General features: G+C 39.7%; 1 protein-coding gene across 3 annotated transcripts in view; it reads right to left on the minus strand.

Annotated features, from left to right (window-relative positions):
* Window positions 1-20,376, minus strand: part of cabin1 (calcineurin binding protein 1) — a 404,357-nt gene that overhangs the window by 295,613 nt on the left and 88,368 nt on the right. For 2 of the 3 annotated variants that reach the window (XM_048611391.1, XM_048611390.1), the window contains exons 24-26: window positions 18,059-18,148; window positions 16,406-16,557; window positions 11,731-11,900 (exon numbers count right to left, since the gene is read on the minus strand). In XM_048611391.1, the coding sequence (XP_048467348.1) occupies window positions 11,731-11,900; window positions 16,406-16,557; window positions 18,059-18,148 (412 nt within the window). The remainder of the gene's footprint in view (window positions 1-11,730; window positions 11,901-16,405; window positions 16,558-18,058; window positions 18,149-20,376) is intronic. The other variant, XM_048611392.1, reaches the window with a different exon arrangement.

The following is a 20,376-nucleotide window of genomic DNA, read 5'->3' on the forward strand; positions in this document are numbered from 1 at the left end:
CAAGGAGATATACAAGGTCCTCCATGGTCCTCTTTGAGCTAACTGTAGATATAGGGTCACCTGTCCAACACTGTGGAAACTTCTGCCCAAGTCTGGATCTTCAGTAACATTTGTCCAAATTAGATATCAGCTTTAAGATAGAATGGTTGGTAACCTGCATGCACATGGAGACCTTTCTGAGCCTCTAGCAATCAGCAATATAGTCAAATAACGAGTGGTTGCACCCATTTCCTGGACTTATTTTTGTGACTATATGTGATGGCACAAGGCTGGACAAGTGTGCGCACATGACCTTTCACATGTCTGAGAAGTTATCTAAGCAATTGCAACACAAGGCTCAACAAGAATCAGAAGCTGAAATGGGAGGCTGAAAGTGGAAATGCACTGAGGTAGAGATGCTTAGAAATGGAATTCCAAGGTGTAAGTCCAAAGCAGCTCAAGGCACGACCACCAACAATTTGACAATTATCATAGTTTACAGTACAGGCAGTGTATCTTGTCTTTTTTGATTGTGTACTGAAATGGGAAAAAACTCATTTAAAAGCTAAGGATTGCTGCTAATTTTAAAACCAACTAAGCCAACACTCATTGTAAGTGCTATTTACACTGCTGCTCATGCAAGCAGTGGGGGAAGGTCTAGCTATAGCAGAGCTGGTAAGAATGGAGATTTGGCCTGAAACAAGCAGCTGATTGGTCTGTAGAACTGTGACCAGTTATCAGTAACAAAGCCCTTCTACCTGCCAACAACTAAATGAGTGACTTCCATGTAGCGGAACACTTTGGTGGCGTGAATGCTTGGGCAGGAGCCACTGGACGTCTACAAGCTTTTTTCTCCACTGTTTAACCATGTTAAGCATGAAAAAAAATCCAGTTTATTTTTCCCTCAGCATTTATGGTAGACTATGGCTCTTATCCAGTAAGCCAAGACTTTATAAGTGCGAACCAGCCACTCTGTACCTACTGCAAGCAAGTCAAGTTAGACAAGAATCAAGGGGCAGCACATCCTGCCAAGCCACAAGGAGCATCTGTGATATATGTGAACAGGGTCTACTGAACAGTCTTCCTGGTCTTTCCCTCCATCACACCCATGTTTTCTTTTCCTGTCTGCAACTGTTTGCCTTTGGGGGAGTTAAAACCAGTAGTGATACATTGGCAAGTGATAATTGTCTATTTGTAACTAAAACCTATATATTTGTCACAAATAGCAATTCTTCTAAAGTACGTAAACCTGATTTATGTTTTCTGTCAGCCTGGGTCAATTGGGAAATTTTGAGCGAATAGCAGGGCTCGAGTTCCAACACATTATCTCAGTGAGACATTACGTAACAAATAACACATTTTTGTCCCTAAAAAATTCTTAAAGTTAGATACATATTATGAACAAAACAGCAGTTGCTGGAAAAGCTCAGCAGATCTGGCAACATCTGTGAAGAAAAATCAGAGTTAACGTTTAGGGTCCTGTGACCCTTCCTCAGAAGGGTTTTTAGATACATATTATACTTGGTAACAGCCAATCAACGCCTTTTCAAGATGAGTTGTGAACACAGTGTTTAGAGAAGAAAGGCTGTTTTGATGCTATTGATTTTAATTTCTACATGTTTGTAAGATATAAATGAGAATTGCAATTTTTTTTAAGTTAGCATTTTGCTTTATTTTTGGAAGAAATTTTAAAAATCAAGATGCCTATAAGCTGGGAGGAAATGTAGATTAGCAAATAGAGGGCTGATTGAGGACCAGGATTTGCTGCGAGTTAGAATATGGACAGAATTTTAGATGACTTCAAGTCAGAGGGGAGAATCTAGGAAGTGAACAATTAGTGAATTGAAATATTCATGTCCAGAGGTAACAATGATGGGGTGAACATTTCAGCAGATAGGTTGATATAAGGTTGTAGCAAATAATGTGACATAGTTAGTAATAGATGATCTTACTGATGGCATAGTTAGCAATGTAAGAACAGAAGTAAACCATTTAGCTCCTTGATGAGAGCCATTTAATGAAATCTTGGGTTAGCATAAATTGCAATTTGCAGAAGAAACCTCAACTTTCTATCTCCCTTTGTGAGTAGAAACGTTTCCTCATTTCAATCCTGAAAGGTCTGGCTCTAATTTTTACAATGTGGCCTTTTGTCCTAGATTTCCCAACTAGCAGAAATTGTTTCTAGCTATCTAACCCCTTAATGTTTTGAAAACTTTGATCAAATCACCCTTTCTTCTCAAAGTTCCATAGAACCTTAGACCCCTTTTTAAAAAAATCTCATTTATAATTTCTGAATTTAACTATTGTAATCCAGGAATTACTCTGGAAAATCCAAAGCCACTATGCCCCCCTTAAGGCATGGTGCCCTGAACTGCTTACAGTACCTCCAGGCGTGGTTCAACTAGAGTTTGTACAGCTGAAACATGACTTCTGTCCCTCTGATATGCTTGCCCTTGATATGAAAGCCATCATTTTATTAGGATTTTTCTTATTTTTTGCATGGGATGCTCTTCAGAGAGTCAGTGTGGACATGTTGGGCTCAATGCCTCTACACAGCAGGGATTCTATAATTCTATAAATTTGACTCTCCGTACCCGATGGTGACATTTTAATGATCTATGCACAGAACATTAAAATCTCTTTGGACCTCCACTACCTCCTGCTTTCCACCATTTAGGAGGCCTCAGCTCTACCCTTTTTTTTTTTAAGGTCTAAACAGGATAACCTCACATTTACGGCATAAAAATAAGGTCAAAAGTTCACGTCAACGAGAGGAAGGCTGTGCAGAGGCTGGATCAGCCTCAGACAACTGTCAGGGAGAATGATTGAGTATTCAATTCCCTTGTCACAGACAATGGCTTCAGTCGTCCCAATATTTACTTGGAGGAAATTTCTACTGATCCATTAACAGGTATCAAACATGTACTGTGACAATTTCAAAACAATGGAGAGCTAAAAAAAGATGGAGAGATGAAGTAGAACTGGAGGTCATCACATGAAAACTGAAATTGTTTTAAAGATGATGTTGGTGAGGACTATATTACCAATTGGAAGTAGATAAGAATAGATCCTTGAAGGACATCAAGGCAACAGTGGGGATCAAGAAGAAAAATCATTCCATGTGATTTTATTGACTTTGGCAGGATTTGTAAGAAGGGAACCAAGCAAGTTCATATCCAGCTGGTCAAGGTGGAGAGGTGTTGGAGGAGGATGATGCAGGCAACCATATCAAAGGTCATGAAGGGACGCTTTTGTCATATAAGATTGCTTGGTGACTTTAATAAGAGACAGCTGGGTACAGAAAAGGGATGTGTAAAAACCAATATAAGAGAGTGCCCAGAGATGGCTTTAAATGTGATTGCTACAATGGCAGTAACAAGGTCACTAGAGACAGCAAAGTCAAGGGGGTGACTGTGAATATCGATGAGACGTTTACTTAAGAGGAGCAATCAGGGGTTTTGGAAGACCAATGAACTTGAGAGACTGCCACTTGTTGGAGGAGAAAAGTACTTAAATGTCCCAGCAATAAAATTAAGGTGGTACTCAGAGGATACTGGTGGTAGCAATGGAGAATGTAAAACAAAAGCAAGAGGGTTTGAACGAACTAAGATCACAAAGAAGGAGAAAGGAAACAGGACCAACGTATGATTTTGTGATATGAGCCACATTGCCTCAGCAAGAGAGAGGGCAGGACCAGTGGACAAATGTACAGCCAGGTTTTATTTAGTAGAGGTCTTTACTCCTCAGCCAGGTTGCTATCGTAGCCATGATATTGTGCAATCATCCACAATAAGCTTAGAGATGGCAAGCATTTTGTTCATCAGTGAACAAGCCACTCTGAACAAAAATGTGACGTTACATGAACGATAATTCACTGCTGGACTTCACAAAATCAGCATGAACAGAATTGAAAGATTAGCCCAAAGTGGATATGTTTGGGGAAAAAGGTCAGCAAGCAAATAGAATGGGACAGTTGGATTGCTGTTCATAATGAGGCAATGATAAATGTCTTGATGGAGCCCTTCTGATGATATCAAGAGACGCATAGAGGGAAACTGTAGACTTGTACACAAGGACATGAAGGCTCATATCAAGTAGGAGTTGGAAAGGTCGAGTATGGATTTAGGACGGACAGGGTATCTAAGTAGGAGGCACAATGAGAAGTAGGAGGTAAAGTTAAAAAAAGGGAGAAACAAGAACAAAAATAGAAGCTAAGGACTCAAGTCTGACAAAGCAGCCAAAATGCGCATGTGAAATGGATGCGATACACCAAGTTACATAGGCCTGATTAAGCAGCAATTATTAGGATACAATATACCATGAATGCTTTGTCATCATGAGGGGACAGCACAAGTACCAGCTCTATCAATTTGGATCATGTCATCAAATATATAGTGCTATCAAGTCAAACCATCTGCACCCAAGGAGGCAACACTTCATCGTAATACAACAAATTATTCCTTCAGTTTTACGGTTAGGAAATCTACTCTGTCTTCATTGTCAAAACTAATACAAATGACCAGAGACAAAAGATTCAAGACTTGTAGAGTCATAGATATATACAGCACAAAAACAGACTCTTTGGTCTAACTCATTTAGTTCCATTTGCCAGTATTTAACTCACATCCCTCTAAGCCCTTCCTATTCCTGTACCTATCCAGATGCCTTTACCCAAATCCACCATTTCCTTCAGTAGCTTGTTCCATATATGCAACACCTCTGTGCAAAAAGTTGCCCTTAAGTCCCTTTGAAATCTTTCCCTTCTCACCTTAAACCTATGCCCTCTAGTTTTGGACTCCCCTATCCTGGGAAAAAGATCTTGGCTATTCACCCTACCCATGCCCCTCATGATTTTATAAACCTCTAAAAGGTCATTCCTCAACTCCCAATGCTCCAGGGGACAAAAGCCCTAGCCTATTCAGCCTCTCCCTACAGCTCAAACCCTCGAATCCCAGCAACATCCTTGTAAATCTTTTCTGAACCCTTCCAAATTTAACAACTTTCCTATAGCAAGGAGACCAGAATTGAATGAAGTATTCTAAAACTGGCCTCGCCAATGTCCTGTACAGCCGCAACATGACATCCTATACTTATTGCACTAACTAATGAAGGCAAACGTACCAAACGCCTTGCTCACCCCACTGTCTACGTGCAACTCCACTTTCAAGGAACTATGCACTGGCACCCATAGGTCTCTTTGTTACTTCCAATGTATCTTGAATCCTTTAGGATGCGACAGACAGTCTGGATTAGCATCCCAGATAGTTGCACTGGAAAGAGTGGTGGAATGAATAACATGAAGTTCTTGCTTTTGTATATTTTGACTAGATCCAAAATAGCGTCTTTAGTCTTTGCCTCCAGAGGATAATTACAAATATTTTAAGTAGACACCAACTTTGATGGACATGTATTTTTGAAAACAGATAAACGTATGCAAATTAAGAAGTGTTATAGTTTCATCCTAATTAGCTCTATTCCATTACCTGAACACTAGGAACTCATGTGACTCAAATTGTTAACTCTTAACTGTTCTTTGAAATGTCTCAGTAAGGTATTCAGTTGCATTCAAACCACTATTAGGTGCTCAAGACTGTAGTTCAAAACTACCTTTTCCAGGCAATTAGAGATGGGTAATTAATGCTGGCTTTGTCAGCAATGTCTAAGCCAGCCAATGAATAGCATTAAAGTTGCCCAGAATGAAACTCAAATTGTGTACTATTTCAGAATGGAGAAAGGCAAATATCTTCCAAACACTCCATACTCACATACACTCCTTTTCCAATTTGGAGATCGAGAAGAGCTTTACCACTCCAAAGGTTCCTTGGATTAAAAATGAGCTTAACCTGTAGAATGCGTTGTCAATGGTTATGTTGATTTTGAGGCCTTGAGTTGATCATGTGCAATGACAGACAATAACAACTATGATTGTTGTGAAAGAAGCTCAGTCAATCGCTGCACACATTTTAAACATTGTCATCAACCAATGAGTATGAATGGCTTTGAGGTCAAGCAGACTGGATTGACCAGCAAAATGCCTGGTATCTTTAGTCAAAAAAAGTATTAGCACACAAAATAGCTTCACATTTAATACTGTATTCATCTGCTGCGCTTCAAATAACTTCGCTAATTCCTTTAAGTGATGCTGCCATTTCAAGAAATGAAATATAAAACAAGAGTGTACAGAACTTTGCAGCAAGCACTAGAAAACCATCTGTTCCAGGAAATGGAAGAAAAGGCTCTGAAGTACCCCACATCAAGATGGAATGATGAGTTAGTGCGCAGAATATGATATTCTTAAAACTGAAAGAATTCATGGGAACTTCACCCATAGGTTGATGGCAATTCTTAATTTTAAGTGAAAGCTGAATAATTAAAGGGGTTGAATTACCTTCATTTACAGAAGGGTGCTCACCACTCCCTTCAAACAAAACAGTGTAATTGATGATGGATTGTTTCTGGGCACAGGCTACTACATCAGGGAAAGAGATGAAACATAACTTAACAGTGAATTTGAAAGAGTGGGAAATTCAGGGAACATTTGACTGCCTGCGATCATCACGCAACTGAAATTACATTTTGGCATGCCAAAAGAAGCTGGAATAATCAAAAAGATTAAACAATTTCAGGACAATCACAGAATCAAAATGGGATGAATTAACTGAAAAAATATAGAGGGGAAAACAATAATAATTTAGATATTATAATGTATGGAAATGAATGAAATGTACATCTGATACCACAATTAAACACACATAATGGTCATTCATTTTGAAGTGGTAAGAAGGTCAATTATCCAGAAAGAAAACCAAAACAAAGAATGTTGGGATCAGTGTCTAAATTGGCAATTATCCATGTTCAAGACATCATTTTGCTTCTATCCTTCATTTAGAAAACTGGGTGCATTTTATAAGCTGAAACAATGGCACACAAACAAAAACAGAATATAAAAGTAAAGTATTAATGGGAATCCAGGAACAACAAGCCAGAATTTCAAAGTCGGTTGTTGCAATGAAAAACAAATGACTCAAAAGAATTACAGACTGGAAGTAGTCAATAAAACATCTATAACCAAATGTAATAACAGTAACCCAGATAATATAATTATGGGGAACATTAGGAGAATCAAAGACAGATTCATGGTTGCGGCATAGTAAACAACAGGAATTTCTTACAGTAAAGAGTTGATGCAAAGGAAGAAATATCGGCTTATTAAAAAAATAGAACATTGACACTAGAAAAGGATGGAATTTGCATCTGCTGGTTGGACAGCTGGAAGATGCATATAAACAAGAAAACAACTATTACTATGGAAATGTTCCTCAGACAATGGACGGGAGTAGGGGAGGTAGGATTAGGAATAAATCAAACGTGTGCAACATCACACATTGCAAGGCAAGACAACCCAAGGTACAACAGAGCAAATATGGCTGTGGAACACTAGAGGCGTGTTCTGCAAGGTGGCCAAAACACAGTTCAACAGTACACAGAAAAAGCTTTTGAAGAAGGAAAGTGACTTAGCATGTTTGAGAGCTGAAGCCAAGATGAAACAGTAATGCTCAGGGAAGGGGGAAACTCAAAGGAAATGAGAAATAGAAAAGCAAAAAATGCACTCCATGTCGACTGGAGAAGCCCAAAGTTGAGTTTGAGCAAATGTCCATTTAATGAGATTAATGATTTTGAACTGCTTTACCATAGAATAAGGAGCCATCGAGAACTAGTGATAAGAGATTAAGACGAAAAGTGCAGGATTGGTTGCGCTGAAGCAAAAAGAACAGTGTTAGAAGACCAGCCTGACAAAGGAGTGCATGAGGAGTTGTGAAGATGGTGCAAAGAACCGTTGATGACTTGACAAAAACTATAGAACAAATAATGGAATCTATTGCTTATAATGGAACTAACAGAAGAGCATTTACAAGCATATTTACAGCACAGCAAGCTTTGAGAGGGTAACAGTTGAAACATGTACCCTCATCAGAAGGAGCAAAGGTTCATAGTCTCCAACATAAATAGCCAGAAAGCACAGGCGAAGAGCATCAATTAAAATTGCATGCAGTGCAATACCCACACCCATTACAGAATTAAGATAATCATTAAGGTATTGCATGCCCAATGCAAAAGTATGCTTACAGGTATCCATTTTCCTCTGAAATCAGTGTGCTGTAGGAGAGAGGTCAGAGACTGCATTAATGCAGTCCACAATCTTCTCCTAATTCCGCGCCCACTCCCCTCCCCACACTCTACAATTTTATTTTCTTTCACATAACAAAATGACCTTTTCCCTACATCAACCAACACTAAAGCGCACTGTTCACTGCACGTTAAGAGTCATAGAAATGTGCTGCACGAAAAAAAAAGGGTCTTTCACTCATCATACAAGTCAAAAACAACCACTTAACTATCCTGTCCCCGTTTTCCAGCATGCGGCCCATAGCCTTGCATGCCTAGACATCACATGGGCACATCTAAATGCTTCTTAAATATTATGAGGATTTCTACCTCCACCTACATTCATCTCACAAGCAGGGAGTTCCAGATTTCCACCAACCTTTGGGTGAAGAAGTTTTTTCTCACATCTCCTCAAAACCTTCTGCCCCTTTCCTTAAATCTATGCTCCTGGTCATTGATCCTTCCTTTTCTTCAAGGAGGACACTTCAAAGGGAAACATCTCTTCCTGTCCACAATATCCATGCCCCTCAATTTTACACATCTTAATCATGTCCCCTCTCAATCTCCTCTGCTCTAAGGAAAACAACCCCAGTCTGTCCAATCTCTCTTCATAACTGAAACTCTCTAGCCCAGGTAACATCCTGGTAATCTCCACACTGTAGGGATTCTATGATCTATGATAAAAAAATCTCCTCTGCTCCTATGTTAATTGCTTTAATTATATCACAGTCCTTCTCGCTGACTTCTATACCCGTATCGTCCCTCTCATTAGTGAGCTTTGACCCAAAGTATTCATTTAGAACTCACATCCTCTGGCTCCATGCACAAATTGCCACCATGGTCCAAAATGGGCCCTACTCTTTCCCTCATTACTCTTTTACCCTTTACGTATTTGTAAAACAATTTAGGATTTTCCTTTACCTTGGCTTTCATGTCCCCTTTTAAGTTTACAACCTTCAGTGTCCAGAGTAATGGCCATGATACTATATCTTTATCTTCAGTGGAATAATAAAAGCTGTCTTCACTTCCTCTGGTTCTCTTTGACCTTAAAGGTGCCATTTTTTAAACTTTTAATGGTGCTGTTCTAGTGCCCTTTGTCAATATTTCCCAACATCACTTCTGACCTCTCTGGAACTCTGCCATTACTAAAGCTGTTCCTGAGAAATTGCTTCCTGATTCACGACAAATCCCTTACACATCTACCTCCGGATAAACAGAAAAGTTTGACTTTACTACTGCTTCCATATCTGGCTCAAACATGTCTGACAGGATACAACAACAATACGTATTTATATAGCACCTTTAAGATGACAAAGCATCCCAAATCCCCACTTCATGGAAGCACAAAAAAAGGATAGAAACTGAGGAGGCTGCAGAGGTTACAGCAGGTGATTCTTTTGACTGTGATTGGACAGTTAACCAAGAGAAAAGTGCAGTCCCTTCCAGCTTTGCAACAGAGAAGAGGCAATATTGGAGGATAGTGTAATCAACCATGTAAAAGATTGCAAAAAATAAAATTGTCTGGCAAACAATCCCCATCTCTCAGTTCCAGTCTTCAATTTCAATTTCTCTCCTTTCTCACTGTTTCTACCTTTACCTTTTTCTGTAAATATAATTGATATCTGACCTCTACCTATTTGTTCCCTCTAAGCCACTAACTCACAGCGCTATACACTCTCCTCTCTCTTTGCCACAGTCATCCCACATGTCCTGGTCGCACTTAATCTCAGTATGTTGAAATCCAACAGATCATGCCATCTCCTATTTTTATTTTCCCCAAACATTTCAAACAACAGAGCTCCATATATCTGTGATTTCATTGACATTCATATCTGCAGACTTTTAAAACTCAAATCTGTAGGTCATTTACTTAGTCCACCCAGCTCTTTCACTTTGTTAATGCACTCAATTACAGGACTTGGCTTCTCTTTCCTTGCTCCTCTATTGTTTTGATGCATTGGCCTAGCTTGGTAATGATCTTGGCGTAATGTGTCTTTGAAAGAAGAAAACTAATCAGTATCTGACTACCTCTCTTCTCTGCACTCTACTGAAAAATCCCACAAAACCTGATGGAAATGTTGTTCATCCCTTCTAAAGATTTTAAAACCTAAAATGCAGTGATACACCAAACTTTAAGCAGCAGTTATCAAGTAATCTCAATTCAGTAACTTAAAGTAGTACAGTTTTCAGATATTGCCCAATTAGGGAAAACTAAAATGCTGGAGATCACAGCGGATCAGACAACATCTGTGGAGAGAGAACAAGCTAACAGTTCGAGTCTAGATGACGCTTCATCATGAAGAGTCATCTAGACACGAAACGTTAGCTTGTTTTCTCTCCACGGATGCTGCCTGACTCACTATGATTTCCAGCATTTTTTGCTTTCAGTACAGATTCCAGCATCTGCAGTAATTTGCTCCGAGGACCAACAAAAATTCACTGCGTCAAACTCACTATTAATGGTATATTCCTCCAGCCCTTAGATCCACTACTCAAACTATTTACTCGTGGAAAAATAAATGACCACATGATGTGAACCAGCATGAATGAGACTGGAGCAGTCTCTTGGAGTTTGAATCAACAAAAATACTTTTACTCAAATGTAAGGGTTGAGAATTAAAATACCAGTGCTGCACTTAAACAGGAGGCTGCCCAGAATAAAATTAACCCGATCCACAGATTCCTTAAACTAACGAACTACAAAACCAATTAAAAAACCTTAGTCTACGTAAAATTGTTAAATACTAAAATACACTGCCAAATTCAGCAATACTATTCTTTGAATGTCAAGTGTTACATTCTAAATTAATCCTAAAACTTCAACTGGAAAAATCATTAGCAATCTAAAATATCTAAATTTAAGATTAGAATCTCTGATTCCCTTCACTCAACTCTCCTCACATTTGGTGAGTAAGGGTACAGACTAAAATGAATCAGGATGGTAAATGATCAAAATGTTGATCTTACTATCATCAGAGCATGGATCAGATCTGGATGCTTAATTAGCAAACATACATGAAAGGCCATGGATAAATGTATACCAAGAAAATAAAAATCACAGGACCACGTAGAACTATAGCAAGACACAAAGCATGCACAACAGGCTTATGTGGCAACTGCAGCATTTACAAACTGTACCAACTCAAATGGCAGATGCAGACATCATCACAAAGCCACTGAGTTGAAGTGAGTGTCTGTTGGCCTTTACAGAAGAACACGCCGTTTTTCAGACTTGGATCAGAGAACTGTAAACAATGGCCAGTACTGTCATCATTCTGTAAAAATTTGTTGTTTATAATGATTCTTGTAATGGCACTGAATGCAGCCAAATTGCAAATCACACAAAAACAAGCAAAGCAGCAGACACTCAAATAAGCCAATAACAATCCCAGCAAGCACCAAGGAAAATTTAAAAGAAACCTAATTGAGAAAACATCATTTTTAAGAAGCTAAATAGCAGCCATATTGCCCATTTTCCTATGCACCATCACCCAGTGTTGTGCATTTAACAGAATTCACCACTTATGATTGCCCCGATTATTAACCACCTCCCAAGTTTGCCATTATCTAAAACAAGAAAAATACCATCAATTGAAGCCTGCTGACGGGGGATTTTACGTTTGATGTAATCGTGGTCAATCGGAGTGGCTGTGTAAGGTGGGGATGTCAGACCTGGACCCGAGGGAAGGTTTCCTTGGCATGGCATGGTTCCAACAGAAGAATGGGAATCGTCATCATTTGTACAGGACTTCTCCCTAGACAGGAGGAAAGAAGAGAATAAAAGTAGTAAGATGATAAATATCATTCATTACCAAAATAACAATAATTTACAACAGAAGCAAAGTGCTTGGTGGTGTGTAGATGTAAATGCTTATTATGATTAGGCAGGAGGCAGCTTTGACTGTAAAATAACACAGGAGATGCAATATCAGTTTCTTACCACTACATGGCCCTGTTACATCATACCTTACAAACACATTCTGCCAAACCAGAAAAGGTCCTCAAACCCAAGTTTCAGTGGCTGAATTACGGACGCTGCAGCTAGCACAAAACATTAAAATCCTCTTAAAATGAAAATCCAAAAACTGAAGTTAGTTAGGGCCCACCACAAGAAACAGATGAAAGGTTGCAGTCAAATTGCACATTTTCCAGAATTTTCCAAATCCCTCAAACTGCAACCTTTAAAAGTAGTGTTTCTAATTTTCTTGATATTGAACAGTACGTGCTGAAACACATACAAACAAAGGAATAGTTTTTAAATCCCTTTTCTTCCTTACGAACTCTGAGGAACAGGATTCAGTTAGCCACAGGCTTTTCTCCCTTTTAATGAGATCATGGTTGATTGGAAAATTAACTCCAGATACTTAGCTTTGCTCCATATCATTTAATACTTTGGATTTTTATTACTCAAATCTTAATTTTAAGATTAACAATTAATTAGCATTCGTGGAAAGAGTTCAAAATATTTATCTCCCTTTGCCCAAAGACATATTTCCCAATTTCAATACTGAAAGCTCTAGCTCAAATGTTTAAAGTAGCCCTTAATCCTAGACCACTGAACTAGTAGAAATGCTTATAATATGATGCAGCTAAATTATGCTGCCAGATGACCATCACTGGCAACATCTTATAGTTGTATGTTTGAACCATCTGAGCTGTCTCTGGTAGGTTCACTTCCACCAATCCTTCATATTGTTGTTAGTCTCAATGTACCAAATGGGGAAGGATGCCCACATGTCATCTTCAGCACAAGATAAGCTCATTCTTGATAAACAGTAAAGGTTTGTAACGTAGTGCTAATTATCTACCTACATTAATGTGTGACATCAATTTAAGACGAACTTTAAGACTAACTACATACTAATGCAACTGAAATATTCCAATACACAATTTAGAGACAACTGAACAACAACAACTCTGGTTTCTTCCCAGGAACAATCCTCTAAATCCTGATTGGCGGAGCTTCTCTCATAATATCAGTTAACACAGTGTTCCAGTGAATCCAGTGTTAATCAGTGTTCCAGCAAAGCCCAACGCAATCTGGAGGAACAACACCTCATTTTCCGCTTGGGAACCCTACAGTCCTCCGGACTCAATATTGAGTTCAATAATTTTAGGGCCTAAACTCTCCCATGTCCCAGCCCCCCACCCCACATACCAGGCCTTGTTACCACATTGCCTGCCATTACACACCCCCTGTTGTTAGTCACTAACAGTCCCCATTAACAACTATCCACCCTCCCAGCCTGATCGTTAGCAACTCCTTTGTCTGTCCAACTGTCTTTCTCTCTCTTTGGGCTCTATCCTATCATTTACTCCCTACCCCACCCACCTCCCTATTTTCTGCATATAAACTGACGTTTTCTCAGCCACCATCAGTTCTGAGGATGGGTCACTGGACCTGAAACGTTAACTGTTTTCTCCCTCACAGATGCTGCCAGACCTGCTGAGCTTTTCCAGCAACTTTGTTTTCGTACCATCTTGTTCACTGTCTACTACACACCAAGTTTTGGGTCATATCAAAATTCAGACAAGTGCCTTGCATCCCAAGTCCAAGCCATTAATGTAAATTAAAAACAGCAACGCCCTAATAGTAAACCCCGAGTCATATCGAAATATACCACCACACAATCCAAAATAAAATGAGCTATTCGTAACTCTATTTTTTATCTGTTAGTCAAGTTTTTATACATGCTTCTACCGCCCCTTATATCACACGCACTTGAACTTGGTGTTGATAACAAAGTTCAAGTGCCTTTTGAAATTTCATTCACACAACAGCAACTACACTGGCCTCATATCTTCTTATTCCATCAAACAACATGCCATTTAAAATAAAACTAGCAAATAGTGTTTAGTTATTACATTGGTCTGTTCAAGTGGCTGTTAATTTTCTCACAGATAAATGTTTGTAAAAGCTTGCCCCATCACTGACATTATGTTGTTAGGTTCTTCTGACTGGTCCGTAATTTCCAGGTTTATCCTTTTACTCCTTCTGAATGAGTGTGTAATCTGCACTATCCTCCAATCTTATGCCACCAATCTAACATTGAAGGAAGATTATCGTGCCAAAGTACTAAATTGGGGGAAGGCTAACCACCACAATATTGGGCAAGAACTGGGAAATGTAGATTGGGGCAGCTGTTTGAGGGTAAATCCACATGTAGTATGTGGGAATCTTTTTAAAACTAGTTGATCAGAGGTCAGGACCAGCGCATTCCTATGAAACTGAAGGAGAAGGATGGCAAGATTTAGGAACCTTGGATGACAAGAGAAACTGAAAGCTCAGTCAAATTGAAAAAGGAGACATATGGAAGGTTTAGGAAACTAAGAGACAGAGCCCTTGAAGAATATAAAGATAGCAGGAAAGAACTTAAACAAGGAATTAAGAGGGCTAAAGAGGTGCCATGAAATGTCTTTGGCAAACAGAATCAAGGAAACCCAAGGCATTTTATATACAGAGCAAGGGGGTAGCTAGAGAAAGGGTAGGTTTACTCAAGGACAAGAAGGGAATTTATGCATGGAGCCTGGGAAGAAGAGGGTGAGGTCCTTAACAAATACTTTGCATCAGTATTCACTGAGAGACAGACATGGTGGATGGTGATATTCTTGGTTTTGTCAATATAAAAAAGATGTTGAGTGTTTTGAAAAGCATTAAAGTAGACAAGTCCTTAAGACCTGATGGGATCTATCCCAGATGCCAAGGGATGCAGGTGAGGAAATTGCTGAGGCCTAGTACGAAATCTTTCTACCCTCTTTAGTCACAGGAGAGGTCCCTGAGGACTAGAGAACAATCAATGTTGTTCCCTTGTTTAAGGGAAACAGGGATAACCTGGGAAATTACAGGCCAGTGAGCCTTATGCCAGTGGTAAGGACAAGATTCTTAGGGATAGGATTTACTCACACTTGGAAAATATGGATTTATTAGCAACAAGCAGCAATAAGTCCATGGAAGGTCATGTCTCACAAACATAATTTTTTGAGGAAGTGACAAAGATGATTGATGAGGGCAGGGCAGTAGATGTTGTCTATGTGGACTTTAGCAAGGCCTTTGACAAGGTCCTTCATGGCTGGCTATTACAAAAGGTGAAGTCACACAGTGAGCTGGTAGGATGGATACAGAACTAGCTTAGTCATAGAAGACAGTAGCAGTGGAAGAGTGTTTTTCTGACTTGAGATGTGACTAAGTGGTGTTCCGCAGGGATCATTGCTGGAACAAGACATTATAATATTTTAAGGAGAACACAGATAGCCTGATTAGCAAGTGTGTGGACAACACAATGGTTGGGGGAGCTGCAGATAGTGAGGAGGATCAAGAGGAGCCAGAAAATACAGCAGGATATAGACAGGCTGAAGATTTGGGTATATAAGTAGCAGGTGGAGTTTAATCTGGTCAAAGACAAGCTGATGCATTTTGGAAAATCTGATATAGGAGAGAAATATACAGTAAATGGCAGAACCCTTACAAGACTCAACATGCAGAGGGATCTAGGCCTACAGGTCCACAGTTCCCTGAAAATGGCGACACAAGTGAATTAGGTCATCAAGAAGGCATATGCCATACTTGCCTTCATCAGTCAGGGCACAGAGTATAAAAACTGGCAAACCATGTTGCAGCTGTATAACACTTTAGTTAGGCTACATTTGGAATATTGTGTACTGTTGTGGTCGCCACACTACCAGAGGATGTGGAGACTTTGGTGAGCGTTCAGAAATAGTTTACCAGGATGTTGTCTGGTTTAGAAGGTATATGCTATGAGGAGAGATTGGGCAAACTTATTTGTTTTCCCCTGAACATCAAAGGATGAGGGGTGACCTAACAGAAGTCATCAAGCACTGGGGACCATATTCTCAGAATAAAAGATCAGCCATTTAGAACTCAGATAAGAAGAAGTATCTTCACTCAGTGTTGCAGATACTCAGCCAATCAGTAATATCCAAAGGCAGAGATGAATAGCCATTTGCATGCCAATCAAATCAAAGGATCCCAGTAAAGTGATGGAAGGTGAAGCTGAGGGAGAAGGTGAACAGCATCTTGGCAAATGAGGAATGTTGGAGCAGGCTTTAAGGGCTCAGTGGTTTACATCTTCTATCTTTTACAGTTACACTTACTGAGAGTGAAAAGGACGTGGTTTTTGTCAACTATCAAAGAAAAACAAACTCGCAGCATCAGGGTCTCCAACTGTAAGGCTCTGTCTTCATGCCACCAACAACTATACACAATTCATCACTATTGTTTACTGAATTTGATGGAACTTACTTCTCAGCAACCTTAAAGGTACTCTTCTCTTCACCGCTGGCAAAAGGCCCCTGAGCTGCTTCTTTAATGTAGCTGAAGAGCATCTCACAGTCTGCAGTCTCTTCATCCTTCTCCAACAGCTTGAGAATCGAGGCATGAAGCCTGAAGTAGACCTGGTCATCAACACATGTTGTTACAATAACAGATAATCTTACATTTGAAATGAATAAATATCCTATACCCAAATAAGTTTATGCAGCCATACATAGCGATAGGCATCCACAACAAGCCTGAAGTCTAATACTTACCTATTTTTAGGGATTTAAATAAGTTAAATCAGTAAATTGAAGATATTTATAAATAAACCCTAACACTAATTTATAAAAAAATTTGACTCAGTTGAACAAAAGCAGTAATGTTATAATATGGTCTTTTGGCCAGGAACCAGAAATGTACAACTGTCCTCTAAATTAAGATTAGGATCGTAAGGCTAAGAAACAGGATCAGGGAGTAGGCCGCTCAGCTGCCCCTCGCACCTGGTCCACCGTTCAATAAGACCATATCAGATCCGATTGTGGCATCAACTCCACTTTCGCAGCAGCACCTATAATCCTCAACCTATAGGTCAAATAGGTCTTAACCTGGTTACAGTGACCTGTAGTTACGTATCTTCACTAGTTTCCCATAGGACACATGATGCATTTATTGAGCAGACTGAAAACATTTTTCTTACTGTACTAGAAAATGCATTTTGTCATTCACATATTGTCATGAAAAATCTTAAATTACTTTACGGGGGATGTTCAGGCAGACTGAGGTTGGAAACCAGTCAAACTCTAACTATTAAAAATGTTTTTCAAGTTCTCCTTGTAGAGAATTGCTATAAAGTCAAATAAAGGTCCTGCAGTCACTTCTGAACTCCTCAGGTCAATCGTAATGCATTTTTCTGACTCTTGGTCACAAGATTTCAACTTGAAGTTACTGTTTTCTTAGTTTTAAAATGGCTTTCCATCTCTGATGATGTGTTCACCCCAGTATGATAGCCAGAAACTACATTTAAGTCTTCATATTTGAAGTCTATCAATTTCTATGAAGATTGAAATTAAATCAAGTTCCAGCATTCTTTCACAATAAGTGGCACTGCTGAACCGTAAAAATCAAACAAAAATATAAAGGTCACCAAATACAGGGCAAATAAAATTCCTCATCCCGCAAAAATATTGGTTGAAGGAGAAATAGAGATAACAAACTGAGCAAAGAATCATTCTATTGAAGTAAAATAGAAATTTTCTAATCATTACACAGAATTAATTCTCCATTTCTCTTTTGCTTTTAATGTCCAAACATGCTATGTCTTTTGTTCCATTGTCTAAGGCAAGTCAAAGACTATAGAAGGCAAAGGATTCCTGAGGTCATAACTCATTCAGCAACTGGAAGGCTGATTTATCTTCCAGAAGTGTTGACAATGAAAGATGCTTAAAAAAAAGTTTACCAATTGAATGAATTCATGAATGAATAAAAATAAAAATTAGCAGACTTAAATGCAATCCATATCGTTGTACATCTAACCCACATCTACTGGAAGCTGAGAATTATTTGTGCACTGAAACAACCTCAGGAGATATTCAAGTACTCAGAGCCTGGAGATCTTACTTGGTCCATTTGGTTCAGTACCTCTAGAGCTTCCATAGCCAGATCTGGTGGATTATGGTAATGGATCTTCCGTGGGTAATGTGCTGCATCCTCATGTAGGTTATGTGCCGCCTGTACAGAAAGAAGTGTAGATTATTAAAAACATGCATTTAGAGAATGCCTTTCATGAACTCAGGACACCCTAAACTTGATTCACAACCAATGTATTTGAAAACATTGTCAGTATTATAACGTGGAGAAATACAGCACGCCAGTTGTGTAGAGCAAGCTCCATAAACAGCACTAAAATAAATAATTAGCTGATCTATTTGAGTGACTGGCTGAAAGATAAATGTTGGCCTGGACACCAGAAAGCAATCCCTTGCTTTTCATTGACTAGTGCAATGGGATCTCCCACATATACCCTCAGTTTAAAGCTTCAACTGAAATACAGCACTTCCAACAGTAAAGCAGCTCTGGTACTTCAGTGAAGTGTCAGCCAAAGTTGTGCACTCTGGAATGAAGCTTTGAGTCCACAAACTTCTAATTCAGTGTGGTGACTGATCAAGAAAAAGGCAGAACACAAGTGTTTTTAATACTGCAGAGAACGGATGCTTCACTATGAGAAGCATGCGGCTCCAACTTGGAGCTAGATAGTCATTCTTTCACTGTTTTTTCATCAAGATCCCGGAACACCTTCCCTAACAGCACTGTGTGGGTCCCTACATCACATGCACTGCAGCAGTTCATTGCCACATTCAAGGGCAATTTGGGATAAGCAATAAATGGCAGCTTTGCCAGAGAGGCTCATATCCAATGAACAAATATAAAGGAACATACTGCAGACTAATCAAAATTTTGTAAAAAATTGGAGAGATATAATCAAGTGCAGATTTCATATAGGAATAAATTTTAATGCAGGTTTTTCTAAAAAAAGTGAGTGGAATGTTAAAACCAGGAAAAGTGAACGCTCCAACCCCAACTTTCACATTTAACTCTAGGATGTTATGAGCCTGTTAATTTCAATATTTTAAAATCAGTCCTTACAGCAACTTTAATGTGGAATTTGCAAATTAATTTTGAGCGCAGGAGTTTCCTCAACTTCCTGAAAGTAAGGCAAGAACACACGAGGAATTGATGGGTTAATTAGCACTTGCGCAGAGTTAAATTGGACAACTCTGAAGGTTTGTTTTTCCGACATGAACTTTAGAGTTCTGATCTGGAGAACATCAGGGGTGCTGTCCATGTTATTCTCAACCTCAGCTGAGAACCATGATGGCAGCATCAACTGTAGCGGGAGCACGGTCAGCACCAGCTCATCCTTCACAGCTCTCCCTCCCCCACGATTTAATACAACCTGATCTGTGGCCTCAATTCGATTTTCCCATCTGCTCCCAATTTCCCTCAAGTCCCATGAGACCCAGAGAAGGGGGCTCTCTTCTGGCACAGTGGTAGTGTGCCTAGCCCTGGGCCAAGAGACCCAGATTCAAATCCCTCCTGTCCCTGAGGAATGTAATAATGTCTCTGAACAGGTTGATTTGAAAAATAGGTTAAATGAAAAATAAATCAGACCCAGGATAATGCAATGAAGGTCACATTGAAAATGCACTTAATGCCTGGACAGACCTGAAAGCACCTTTCAGTATGCACCAGGCATGGTCTTCTGAATGCTTTCAAGTGCGCAGCACTGTTCACAATACTGCACAGCACATCCTGCCTGCACTGCACATTTACTATACAGTTTTAGGAAATTTCCTCTCAGTCTGCTGGCTAGTAGCCTGGATGCAATAGAATATCACTGCTACATGCAGGCATTTCTGCCATCAGGACACCACCAGCAAATGGGGCCACAGTTTTAGTCCAGCTCCAGCTACCTTACTTATATTTCAGCATGAGGGTCATTCCAGGCCCCTCGAGAAGGCTAATGTGGTGGCTCCTCCCCACCCTTCCTCCAGTGTTAGTCCCATGTATCCATTCTTGATGCCTTTGGGGCTGATCATCTCCCCCTGTGGGATCCTCAGATCGTCTGAAGCTCACCAAACACAATCATTTACCAGGTCTCGCAGTGTGAGAATGCACCAGGCCCCAATGCGTGGGCTCTTGGCTGTTCTGTTCGAGTGGATAAAGGAAATCACAATCATGCCTTACAGTGCAAAAATGACTCACGCTAATACAGTAATGGGTCTTTTTCACATTCTTTCATGGATTCCCTGCAAAATGTCCATGAATAGTAGGAACTGCACATGCTGGAGATTCTGAGATAACAAGGTGTAGAGCTGGATGAACACAGCAGTATCAGAGGACCAGGAAGGCCGACGTTTCGGGCCTAGACCTTTCTTCAGAAATGGGGATGGGATGGG

This window comes from Rhincodon typus, chromosome 24 (genome assembly GCF_021869965.1).
Source record: "Rhincodon typus isolate 14 chromosome 24, sRhiTyp1.1, whole genome shotgun sequence".
Classification (NCBI taxonomy): domain Eukaryota; kingdom Metazoa; phylum Chordata; class Chondrichthyes; order Orectolobiformes; family Rhincodontidae; genus Rhincodon; species Rhincodon typus.